Source organism: Haplochromis burtoni, unplaced genomic scaffold, assembly GCF_018398535.1.
Source record: "Haplochromis burtoni strain Fernald_Lab_line unplaced genomic scaffold, NCSU_Asbu1 Contig_235, whole genome shotgun sequence".
In the NCBI taxonomy this organism is placed as follows: domain Eukaryota; kingdom Metazoa; phylum Chordata; class Actinopteri; order Cichliformes; family Cichlidae; genus Haplochromis; species Haplochromis burtoni.
The window spans coordinates 84,842-97,598 of NW_024582596.1; the positions used below are offsets into that span (position 1 = coordinate 84,842).

A 12,757-nucleotide genomic window follows, 5' to 3' on the forward strand; every position below is an offset into this window, starting at 1 on the left:
AAGAATGAGTTGAGTAAAGTGTGACTTATTTGACTGTTTTGTTTCACTTAGTGCGTCTTATAATCTGGTGCGCCTTATGGTCTGAAAAATACGGTAATTAAAGGGTGAACTTTGTTGAGAAATGAGTGTTTTACCTTCCAGATCATCAATTGTCTTCTCCAGCTTGGCCACAGATCTCTCAGCAAACTCAGCTCGCGTCTCGGCCTGTTAAAGCAACAACTTTTGATCAGACAACGAAGTTGAAGAAGTAACAGAAATGCAGCAGTATGTTGACCTCTCAAAGCATCAAAACATTTAGAGCCCAGCGCTCATTTAAATGTAGAAAATATTTTAAATAGATGAATAAAATGATCAATAAATCCAGCATTTAGAATATCTACAGGTCATTTTTCTTTCTTGCTCACCTCTTTCAGTTTGTCAGTTAGGATCTTAATTTCTTCCTCATACTTGTCCTCCTTTTGCGAGTACTGTGTGGAAGGAGAAGATTATTCAGAGGGAGATGTCTGCAGGATGGTGAAGTGTCACAGCGGGGCAAGGAGATACTTGGTTTGAGTCTAAACCTCCCGAGTGTACTGTGTCAGCTTCTTTATTGTTATATGTAAAAAGTCACGTTTTGAAAATATATGTTTACTTTCAGTGTCTCTGGCCTTTCCTTACCTTCTCAGCCCTGGCCTCCAGGGACTTTAGGTTATTGGTGACATTCTTCAGTTCATCCTCCAGCTCAGCACATTTACTTTTAGAGTTTTTAGAAGACAACAACAGGTTGGTGCAGAAAACTCACAGTTTAAATGTTTGCCATGATATGTAAAAAAAAACCCTGTAAACACTTGAAGCAGTGCTCCTAGGAAATAATTGCTTCTGTCCTTCAAAAAACCCCAAACATGAGGCAGGTAACACGGTATATGTACTCACGCCTCAGCCAGCTCTGCCCTCTCCTCTGTACGCTCTAACTCTCCTTCTACAATCACCAGTTTACGAGCAACCTGAGGAGAAAGTGTGAGAGTTTAAGGTCCTGCACCGTGGATTTGCTATTTTTCAGTATTATTGTAATAACAACACAGAGGTAGATACAGTTACCAGCTCCTTTCAAATGTCTTTGGTTCCTAAAGAAAGTGCATCACTGCAGCGGACTGCAACAGACAAGAACAAAAACACTCGCCTCCTCGTATTTGCGGTCAGCCTCCTCAGCGATGTGTTTAGCTTCCTTCAGCTGAATCTCCTGGAGCTCCATCTTCTCTTCATCTTTCAGAGCTCTGTTCTCAATCACCTTCATGCCTCTGTGCAGACAAACCATCCTTACTTTCTGACAATACAAATACGCTGCTAAACATTTTTAACCCTCGTGCTTCGTTCATTTCATGTAAAACAATTTTGTGTTCTCGATCAGATATAGAAACTATAATAATAGATGTATTATCACTGTATGTTGTGTTAGATTTTTGTAATCAGCTCACGTTCTTGTGAGCATGACAGCCTTTCTAAGTCTCATTAATCTGAAAAAACATCTGGATTAGTTTGACTATAAGAAATGATCAGATGAAACAGTCTACTGTTTATCACAGGCTACTTTGGATAAGTTACAACGTTAAGAACATTTGTTTTTAAACCATTTCAAATCTTTTATAGTCACATAAAGCAACACCTGTTGTGGTCCTGGCCAAAAGTGGACGGGAATGTTTTATTTGTGTGGCTAGGAAATTATCCCAAAACTGCACTTCTGACATATCTTTATGCCATGTTTAGACTGCTTGCTTGGCATATACTTTTTGAAAGGGCAGCGTCCCCTACCGGTGACCAGACACTGTGATGTTTGGACTTGGACATGAGTGATGAGTGGCTGCTATTCCACGCACTCGTCACAAACCTCTAATCACTGCCAGTTTGTCTTGCTGATGATGACCCTGAATAGTATTGTGGCTGTCAAAGCGAATCGCCCATAACAACATGTAAATCATGTTTAATTAATCAGGAACAGTTCAAAGCATGATTCGATGGCCATCATCGTCATCATCATTCCTCTTTATCTGGATTATATTCCGTGCCATCTTCAGCTTCTGATCCATCCTCACTGTCAGTTTCCTCCTCACCAGTGTGGTGATCAAATGTGTAATCAAGAGCCTCACTTAGGTCATGGTGCTGCCACACAGTGACCTGTCACCATAGCTACACAGTGTTTTCTGTGGGGCAGATAGGATTTGATGCATAGAACAGTTCATTTTGAAAATCTGTCAGCTAAATAAAAGAACGTGGTATTAATAACCTCTGTTTAGATGCTGCTGCCTTACATATGACTGGGAGGAAGCTAATAATAGACTGTGCAATAATACACAATTTAAAAAATGAGTATAGCACCAACTCAATGAAACTTTCAGATATTGACCTGATCTGTTAAGTAGCAAAGGGGATTGTTTGAGCTGCTTTGGTCTTCATAAAACTAACAAGTGCACCAGAGAAGCAAAGGTTTAACAGGTGGAGGCCACTGACTCTTTCCCCTCCTCATCTTTTCTGAATGTTTTTTTGGTGCTTTTTAATTTTGCATTTGGCTGGTGTTGGTGTGAGTACCAGTAGCATGAGGCGATAGCTTGGCCTTACAGAGGTTACACAGATTGTCCAATTGTAAGGACCCCTGTTTTCTGTTGGACTCGTCAAGGTTGTTAGTTTGGTCGCTATTTCTAAGTTTGTTATGTAGTTTCATTGTAGTCACGTGTATGTAGCTAGTTGAATCATTTGCATTTCTAGTTACTTGTTCCATTTCGTGTCCTCGTTGTCTTGGTCTCGTCTGTGTTCCCCCCAGCCCGTCATGTCCCTCGCTCTCTCGCTCCTTGTCTCATGTGCATTGTGTTCAGTTTTGTTTCCCCTCTAACGTTTGTCTAGTTTGCTCCAGCTGTGTTTCTATGCATCTCCACTTCTCTTATGTATACACTCTGTCAGTGTCTCTTATGTTCCAGTCATGGGTCTGATGACCTCCAAGTGTTCCTGGTTTCTAGTGTACCCCCAGTTTAGGGTTCCTGTTTAGTTCCTGGCGCCTGTTTTGTTTAAAGTCTGATCAGCCAGTACAAAGATCTCGCTTGCAGTTTAAATTTCCATCTGCTTCCATGGCTGCACTAAGCTCAAATACTCAGTAGCTATTCAACATCTATGGAGTTTCTTACTGATATATTAAGATACATTTTCAGTTCCAGGTCTTTTTTGTGTGGTTCTAGCACAGTATGTTCATGAACCATCCAACGGGAAAAGTGTGGTCACTGACATTCAAGCTGTTCCTATAACGCTTGACTTGTGATACTCATCGCAGAAGAACAATAGAGGTCACAGCAGAGTCACCTCTCGCTCTCATCTGCAGCCTTCTCAGCTTCTTCCAGTTTCTGCAGAGCTGTTGCCAGCCTCTCCTGAGCGCGGTCCAGCTCCTCCTCTACGAGCTGGATACGTCTGTTGAGGGAAGCCACTTCTGCCTCTGCCTGAGAATACAAGGAGCAGATTATTTAGAAAAACAGTCTGTTACATACGCTGCACATGTCTAACACAGTAAAAGCAGCATTTCCTGATAGAAGCGTATTGCATGTTATTCCAAAGAAGTGGATAATATAATGTGGATGTGGACAAAGCTTTTCCAAAGAATCTCTTCAAATAACCTTTTTGGTTTTCAGTGAGTTAGGATGATGTACTCAGCCAGAAGCTTATCGTGATACAGTGCATGTATTCTCTCTTTTTCCACATTTTGTCATATTACACCATTATTCCATTTGCTTGAAATTTTCTTTTTAAACATATATTTACAAATATTAGATTTAACAGGTCTTAAATCAAGTCTTGGCTCTATAGGTCACATAAGGACAGAGTAATCATAAAGTGACTCCTTTGTTATCTGGACTGTGTGCTTAGGACCTTCGAGACCCAGAGCAGTTTGGAGCCGGTTGCCACCATCATGCTTCACTGTAGAGATGGCATTGGCCAGGTGATGAGCGGTGCCTGATTTCCTCCAGACATCATGCTTGGCATTCAGGCCAAAGAGCTAAGTGTTTGTTTCATCAGAGCAGGGAATTTTGTTTCTCATCGTGCGAGAGTGCTTGAGGTGCCTTTTGGAAAACTCCAACTTACTTTTACTGAGGAGTGGCTCTGGTCTGGCCTCTCTATGATACATACCTGATTGCTGGAATGCTGCAGGAATGGTTGGGGTGTTAGGGTGAAAACAGGGTGCCACTGTTGGCCGAAGACAAAGGAAGACTCAGCAGGGAAGGTGAGTTAGGAGGCATCGAGAAAGACAGAAATGCAGGAACGTGGAAAAGAGTAAGGAGTCTGTATGGACTACGGCTCATGAAGGGAGATATTATGAAGAGAAGGAAAACAGACATATTGTGTGTACAAGCGACCAGGTCGAAGTGATGAGGCCAGTAGCATTGGAGGTGGATTCAAACTGTTCTAGAGAGAGAACTCGATTATGGGTCATTTTGAAGGAAGTGTATATGAATAGTTCTGTTCAGGTGAAGAGTCTGTCAGACCGGAGCATGAGTTTGAAGCTGTACATCAAATAGGTGAATGTAGAGTAAGCTTGGGGAGTGTGATCGTGTGTACAGCGTCTCTTTATGTCTGTCTCCACGTTGGTTGAGTGTGGAGTAAGTGCATATGAGAGCATGAGGGTGGGAATGGATGTTTGTGTCTGTGTGTGCCTGTATGTCTGTGTCTATATGTCAGGTTGGGTGTCAGGCGCCACCTCTCTGGGGACACTCAGGCCCTCCAAGGTTTGGAGGCCTATCTCCCCCTCACCACCACTTCCCCTGCCAGTGGCGGACTCCCTCAGAATGTCGGTGCGTTGGTGGTTCTTTGTGTCCGGGGAGTGGGCGTCCAGGTACACACCGGCTCACTCCTTGGCGGCCGCTTATCGGGGCCTGGAGCCTGGGGCTCGCTCGGGCCACTTCGGAGGTGGGGTGCCCCCGGCCTCTCGGCCTGGGGCTCGGTCACTCAGGCACGGCTGGCTGCCGGCGGAGCTCACGGGCGCGTCACTGCAACTCCCCCTGGCTTCTGCTCCGCGGCTGCTGAGTGAGCCCTCATCTGGGACTCTCCTCAGCTCTTCTGGGACAGTGGCGCGGCTGCCCCTCTGTTGGTCTTCCTTGGTCTCTTGTGTTCTGGGGGCCTCTGGATGTCTGGAGTTTTGATCTCCTCCATACCTGCTTCATACCCTGGAGGACGGGGCTGTGGCTCCCCCACACTCCCTAGCAGATCGTTACATGGAGAAACCTTTGGAATGCAAGCATGCTGATCCACACAGGTATGCACACAGGTGTACACACGGGTGTTCACAGACGCGGACTACAGCTTTCTTGGCTGCTGCCTCAAAGCACATTGTGCGCTGTCTATCTTGCGTGCTGCACAATATCGTTTATTATTTAGTATCTACTGATATCTACTGCTAGCTAGTTTATTGTGATGGTGCTGTTTTTTTTATTATGTTGCTTTTTTGTTTGCTTTCTCTTCTGTTTTTTTTCTCCATACAGGTGACCCAGGTGTTTTGTTCTTCTCACCGTCTCTTCTCCCCTCTGTTTTTTCTCCCTCTCTTTCTTTCATTCTTTCTCCCTGTCCTATCCCCCAGTCATGTCTGTCCCGTTTGTAGCAACCGAAAATAAAATAAATTCATAATTATAATAAAGGTCAATCTATCTTTCTTGGCCTTCAGACAACGATTCTGATGGTAAAGATCCAAACGGGACACAAAAAAACAAAAAAAAAAACAGGTGAATGTTAATGCGTGTGCTCCAGTCAGAAAAGTTTAATATAGTGGTAACTGGTGTCAACTTTAACAGACATGGGAACACGGGTGATGAGGAAGTGATTTCAGCAAAGGATGGAAATGAGTGGTCAATGCATGCTTCAAGAAGAGGAAGGAACACAGGGTGGCATGTTAAGGTGGAGGAAGGTGCACACAGGTGAAATGCATCTTATGCACAACTGGCAATCTAGTGGCAGTGTTGGGGAGTAACGGAATACATGTACCGCCGTTACGTATTTAAAATACAAAATATGAGTAACTGTATTCCGTTACAGTTACCGTTTAAAAAGGTGGTATTCAGAATACAGTTACTTTGTTGAAATAAATGGATTACACTGCGGTACTTTCCTGTTTCATGTTGTCGCGGGTCAGGACTGTTTGGGTTTTGTTTGACAGCTACGTTCTGTTGTTCCAGGCGGCAGCGTTACAGGTTGCCATGGTTACAGGGCGACGCTCTCTCTCTCTCTCTGCGACTGTGTGTTTCCTGGGTGAGAGAGCGCCTTTTCGTTGTTGTTGTTGTGCTAAGCTAACAGGCAGAATGCTACAAGCATAGCTCTAAAGAATGTAGCATCATGGGCAGTGTAGTCCGTGTTGCAGGGAGAATGGACTGCCATACACGTTATGTGGTCTGTGAGCGAGGAGGGAGAAAAAGGGGAGTGGAAAGGTACGAGTTGTCATCGAGGAAAAACGGGAGCTGGAAGCATGTAAATATAATAATAACCACTGCAGCCAAGAAGAGTGCCTGACGAGCCCAGTTGTAAGTAAGCTATTAAGACTCGACTGTACGCCGTGTTCGTGTTTTCCTCCGAAACAATAAGTTCTGTTGGAGCAGTCTTTCAGAAAAGTGACCCACACAACAAAGTAAAGCTATTTTTCGGCTACGAGCCGACAGGGACCCCGCCGTATTAGTCAGAGGTCCCTTTACTACAGTTCGGAGTCGCGGACCTTCAGTAATAGTAATAAATCACACAGCAATAGTACATTCACGTTGTTGTAAACAGCATGATAATATATTAAGTAATCCAAAGTATTCAGAATACGTTACTGTCACTGAATACATTTTGGGGCATGTATTCTGTATTCTGTAATGGAATACATTTTAAAAGTGACCTTCCCAACACTGTCTAGTGGACATATGTAACCTGGTCTGCACGGCACAGTGGAAGGAAATCGCATGCCAAATATCAAACCATATTCGGTTTCAGGCAATAATAGGTGATAGAAGCCTCTCCACACACCTTAATGAATCCAGTCCCTGCATACAAACATGTCCTAGGACTTCATTTAATGTGGTCAGACAGAACCAGACCAGGAGCCTTGAAAGTACTTGAAAGTATATTTAACAGAAAGATCTTGAAGGAGCTGTGTCGGGTGTTCTGAATGTTTTTCTAATGGCATAAAAATCTATTTCAGGAATTAGACCCATTTCTAAAATATGCCAAGGTTTACAAGCATTGAAAGGGCAAAATAAAACAGCTAGAATAACTCTTTAACCAATTAAAGAGCAGGTATAAGTGAAAAGATGTAAACACAAAATACAGATTCAAGTACAAGTACACAAACAGTGTCTCTGCTGAAAGCACAGCTCTCACAGATTCCACAGCTTCCAGTTTCATCGTGCAACGACAAAATTTACTGAACCAGCAGCACACGAAGACCAGAATTACGATTCACATTTGAACAACATTAACAGCAATTCTGTCTTTTCTGTCTTGCTACCAAAAAATCCACCTCGATAAAACCACATTTCCTGCAGAGCTCAAGGGCTTGAAGGCAGTTTCCATCATGAATTGCTATTTTCTGCCTAACTGACTTGTTCACGCACAGATACATTATGCACTGGAGTACTGTTGTGTACAGTATTGTGTACTTTTGAGTTCTTTTGGTTTTGCAAAAATGACGACTGCCAAGAAAACCTCATTTCTGCTTTTTGATACCTAAGAAATTTCAGCTGTAACAGATGGCGCCAGATTGCAAAATGCTTAGCTATGTCTGTCAAGAGTGGGACCCAGTTACAGGACTCAAACACGAAGAAGGTAAACTGGAAGAGGCAGCTTTATCTCTGTGGAACGAGTAGTGGGGAGAACATGGAGCATTGAGAAACACAGCCAGTGGACAACACACCAGTGAGCAGAGGGAGACCGAGGCCTTAAATACACACAGGATAATGAGAGGATGGGAAACAGGAGGGAACACAGCAGGAAATAATCAGACTAACAGGAAGGGAGGAAGAACACAGGATGAGAGACTGCCAAAATAAAACAGGAAACATACTAAGACGCAGACTAAGATATACAAACGCTGGGACAGGGGAGACCGACTGAGAAGATGGAGAGGGCGACTGACATGACAGGCTGGGGAGAACACAGACGAGACCAAGACAACCAGGACACGAAAGGGAACAAACAATTCAGAACTGGAAATACAAAATGATTAAAGTGGGAAGAACAAGGAAGCTAAACAATACCAGAACTGAGAAACACAGAAACACAGAAACACTGAGTCATGATGTTTTCTCAGTGATCTGTGAGTGGGCCCATCTTTCTGCTGGTTTTATGACACAACAATCTGACCACAATGGGCTCAACAGACACTGATTTGCACCAGGATGCAATCACCATCCAATGACAACAGTGGGGAGAACATGAGTGAGTTCTTTGTGGCCTCACTTCAAATCAGGACATTCTGCTCCAAAAGATAGTTGAATGCAGCAAATTCATGGTGAAAGTGCAGGCAGCGGTAGTTCCCATATCCAGGAAACATCTACAGTGTCTACTTTTTAGGTTTTTCCAACTTCTATCGCTGGTTTATCGGGAACAATAGCAAAGTCTGACTTTTCTTAAGACGCCTTTCTAGTGGAATGTCTCAGCCTGGGAAACCTTCGACCATCTTGAGCATCTGCTCGCCTCTGCGCCTCTTCTTGCTCAACACACTCTAGTTCATTGAGGAGGTTGACACTTTGGATTCTGGGGTAGATGCAGTGTTATTCCAGAGGGCTGCTGATAAAATGCACCCCTTGGCTTTCTTTGCTCATCAGCTGTCACCCACAAAGCACAATTACAACATGGGGAGGTGAGAACTGCTGGTGGTGAAGCTGGCGCTGGAAGAATGGAGGCACTTGCAGAGGAAGCTGAACATCCCTTTGTTGTTTGGATGACCACAAGAAATGATCAAACTCACTCCAAGCCAGGTGGTCTTTTTTTGGTTGCCCAGTTTAACTATACAAACTTCTACCTCCCAGACTCGTGGAGCACCAACGCAGATGCTCTCTCCCCCCAAAGAGAGTGAACCAATCCTCCCAGCCTCCCTCGTCGTTGGATCTATCACCTGGAAGATCGAGTCGCTGGTCAGTGCCGCGCAGCAAAACGAGATAGATCCTCAGGTTGAGCGTGTCCAGTGGTCTGTAATAATATCTGTGATTCATACAGAATGGCAGCCATGGCTTGTGCTGATGAGGTCATGGTGATAATTATGAATCAAGAGAATATAGAAAGATTAAATTACCATAAGAAAAGGTCCTCTGCTGAACCACGGTGAAGGTGGAACCTTTGAACATTTATTGTTAGCCTGCTACAGAGCAGCAGGTTTTATCATTGACAGCAAACTAAAATCTTTAAGCTATGGTTTATTTGAAGGACTACTGATGGATAGCAAAAGAGATTTATTTTGGTAAATCGTGTCCATAATCAACACTCTGGAAAATGAGAGCTAAAGAATGATTAATAGTGATATTGTCTTTAAAGACATTAGTACTATCCTTTGGACAGATAAATTCCCCTTTTTCCTGGAATATTTTAAATATTTGTATGAATATATCTATGTTTTTGTACGATTCTCATCCGATGTAACTGCCATATCTTTTGAAGAAAGGGTTTTTGAAAATGGTTTTGATTGTTTGATTTAAAATCCAGTGTGGTGCTGTGTAGAGGCAAAATTACAAAAAGTGTGCCACTGTCCAAAAACATATGGACTGTACCTAAAAGCTAAATTAGTGGACTGAGTTTCTGTAAGTAATGGCTCGACTGGTTCGACTGGCTCGACTGGATTTCTGATCTACTCTTTCAGAAAGGCCCCGGGGTCAGCCATTAAACAAAAGGACTCCACCGCCTCACCGCTTGTGTGCAACTGTGGGCACCAATGACTTTCTGATCATAACATTGGACATCTGTCCAAAAGAGGTTTTGAACACTTATTTGTATGGATAACATAAAACAAATAAACAAACAAAAATATGGAGAAATAGAAATAACTATCGCTTCTCTCAGAGGAAATCTTTCCTCTTCTGTCTCTGTTTATATTTAGTCAGTTTCTGTGTTATTTATGGGTTTTTGGTTAATTCCTCTTCCTCCCTTTGAACATTACTTTCCTCATGTCTGACCTTCTACTCCTGTCTTGTCTTTCCTTGTGTATGATTATCTGCCCCACCCTCTTTTCTGTAGTTTAATCCGTGTCTGACTTTCCTCAGTGGTGTCTCATTTCTAACCACCCCTCAGTGTGTGTATAAAAAGTACTTTTGTCATATCATCTGTTTCTTTTCCATTTGTTCCCCTCTCCTTTCAGCCTCTTATGGCCTGCATTTGTATTTCACTTCAGCGATGTCTGACAGAGAGCCCGTCCTGTGAATCTGACGCTAGTTTAAATTCTCAAAGTCAGTGTGTGAAAGAGAACCATTTGGATGGACACCTTTGAGAACTAAACATTGTAGCACGAGCTGAAGGATGAAAGTAAAACAGGTGGAGAAAGGGGAGTGCAATAGCCCACTGGTTTATGATAGTCTAGTTCTTATTGTGCTGTGAGAGCCACAGTGAATGAGCCTAAATTAGGCTACATCCATTAAATAAAGGCCGTCAGTTACTGTGATCTGGGAGGCATGGGTACCTAAAATGGACTTGAACAATTGTTAATCTCACTGCCAAGGTTGGGTGGTTGACATCAGAGTTAAAAAGGGCTCTGAATCCCCCAACAGCTGTGAGACGTAAGCATGATGAGAATGGAATGCAAGGCTGAAACAGGAACTCAAACTGGCTTGGTTTACACTGGCCATCAGTTCATGCTGTGTGAGACACAATGCCACCACTGACAGAGCACTGTATCATGTATTACAGTTTCTTGGCCTTCCCAGTCATAAAATAGGGGAAAAAAATCTTCATCTCCCAAAGAGTCACATCCACGTCAGCACCCTGCTAATCTGTTTGCTTTGTGGAAGAGACATATTTCTTTTGTATTTTCAGAATGTAAAGGTTGGTCAGTAATCAATAATGTGGTATTATGAAATGCACCAAACACACCACTGTGAATTAGTTTTACTCACATCAGCAGCTTTCTTATCAGCAACTTCAAGCTTCTCCTGAGCATCCTTTAAGGCCTCGGAGTATTTATCAAGCTCATCTTCTGTTGCTTTCAGCTTCTTTTGCATTTGTATAAGCTCGTCTTCATGCTGATAGCGTGGGACAAGAAACACAGGGTTCGATTTTAATGTACATTTTTGGACAGACTTTCCTCAGCAGCAGACTCAGGTCCTTGTTTGACTACCATCCACCAAAACCACAGATAAAACATAACTGGGTCTCTGGAAAGTCTCAAAAAGTCATCTTTCCTATTTTCATTCATTCATTGGTACAAGATGCTAAACTACACCACATACTAAGCTCATATAAACCACCAGACTGATGAGTCCGCTTCATGTGATTTGCACCTGTGTGACCTACCTGCTTGCTTCTGTCTTCAGCTGCTTTTCTGTCCGTTTCAGCCTGTTCCGCCTGATCCAGCGCATTTTCCTTGTCCAACTTCAGCATAAGCATTTTCTTCTTGATAGCCTCCATTTTTGTTGATGTGTAATAGCGTTTTCCTGTAAAAGATCAATACTAATTGGTGCAGAACCTGAGACTGGCAAACTGGAAGAGAGACCAACTCTAACAAAGCAGCAGACTATTTATATGACAGACAAGGAGACACTCCCCCAAAATCACACACAACTGTACTCTGCAGATTAGCTGGAAGATGAACCTCCACACAAGCACCTCAGAATATCTTTGATCTGCTCTTATCATGTAGCTGTGAAGAAGGAGGAAAAAACAGAAATGAAATGTGTTTTCAGGACCACTTTTGTCTGTCCTTCCATGCACATACATGGACAGTGTTGGTCAAGTCACTTGAAAAAAGTAATCAGTAACTAATTACTGATTACTTCCTCAAAAAAGTAATCCCGTTACTTTACTGATTACTTATTTTCAAAAGTAATTAATTACTTAGTTACTTTTTAAAAACACGATTTACAACCTGAAGAGGTGATAGAGCGATAGATCTTTCAGCCCAATTCTACTTTTTCTGCATAATCATCATACAAAATGTAATCAAATGGAAACGTCTCTTTTTAAAACTTGTTTTATTCGTTTTAATCTTTTAATTTTATGCATCAAGCAAACATTTAATTATATGCAACATTCTCTGACTGGAAGAAATTAGTTTAACATTTAAACCTATTTTCTGCACATTCCAGCACATAAAATAAAATATTTTTGTGTTTACACTCAGTCTTTCAAATAGATGCAAGTAAAACACAGCAGAAAATAAATAAAGTCAAAGACTCAGCGGTGCTGTTGCTCTATTTTCACCTGTAAAGCAGGAGTGGGGTAGGCGGAGGGTTACCCTGGTGCAGGTGTGCCGCAGCGGTCAGTGGAAGAATCCGCGAGTTTCTCGGTGCTTGCTCTGAAGTTTAGGGGTTTTTTCACTGTAAAAAGAAGTTTTCTTCCCACGCACAGCGGACACTCATGTTTTTGTCACTTTGTATGGAATCAAACTCAAAGTAAGGTCAGTACTTCCACGCTTTAAACGCTGCACGCTCATACTCTCTCTGCACTCGATATGTGATCCATTGTTGATCTGCACACAGCTGTTGTCACGAACGTCGCACTCGCTTACATCACTGTCATGAGACATTCTCGCAAAAAAAATCACGGTTTTAGTAATGCAGTAACGCAGCGTTCCTACGGG

General features: G+C 42.7%; 1 protein-coding gene across 1 annotated transcript in view; it reads right to left on the reverse strand.

Annotated features, from left to right (window-relative positions):
- The window catches only part of LOC102290347 (tropomyosin alpha-3 chain), a 16,033-nt gene extending 4,347 nt beyond the window's left edge, over positions 1-11,686 (reverse strand). The window contains exons 1-8 of the mRNA XM_005937814.2: positions 11,473-11,686; positions 11,076-11,201; positions 3,325-3,458; positions 1,160-1,277; positions 913-983; positions 658-733; positions 405-467; positions 135-204 (exon numbers count right to left, since the gene is read on the reverse strand). Of these exons, the coding sequence (XP_005937876.1) occupies positions 135-204; positions 405-467; positions 658-733; positions 913-983; positions 1,160-1,277; positions 3,325-3,458; positions 11,076-11,201; positions 11,473-11,586 (772 nt within the window). The 5' untranslated portion in view covers positions 11,587-11,686. The remainder of the gene's footprint in view (positions 1-134; positions 205-404; positions 468-657; positions 734-912; positions 984-1,159; positions 1,278-3,324; positions 3,459-11,075; positions 11,202-11,472) is intronic.
- Positions 11,687-12,757: the final 1,071 nt, after the last annotated feature.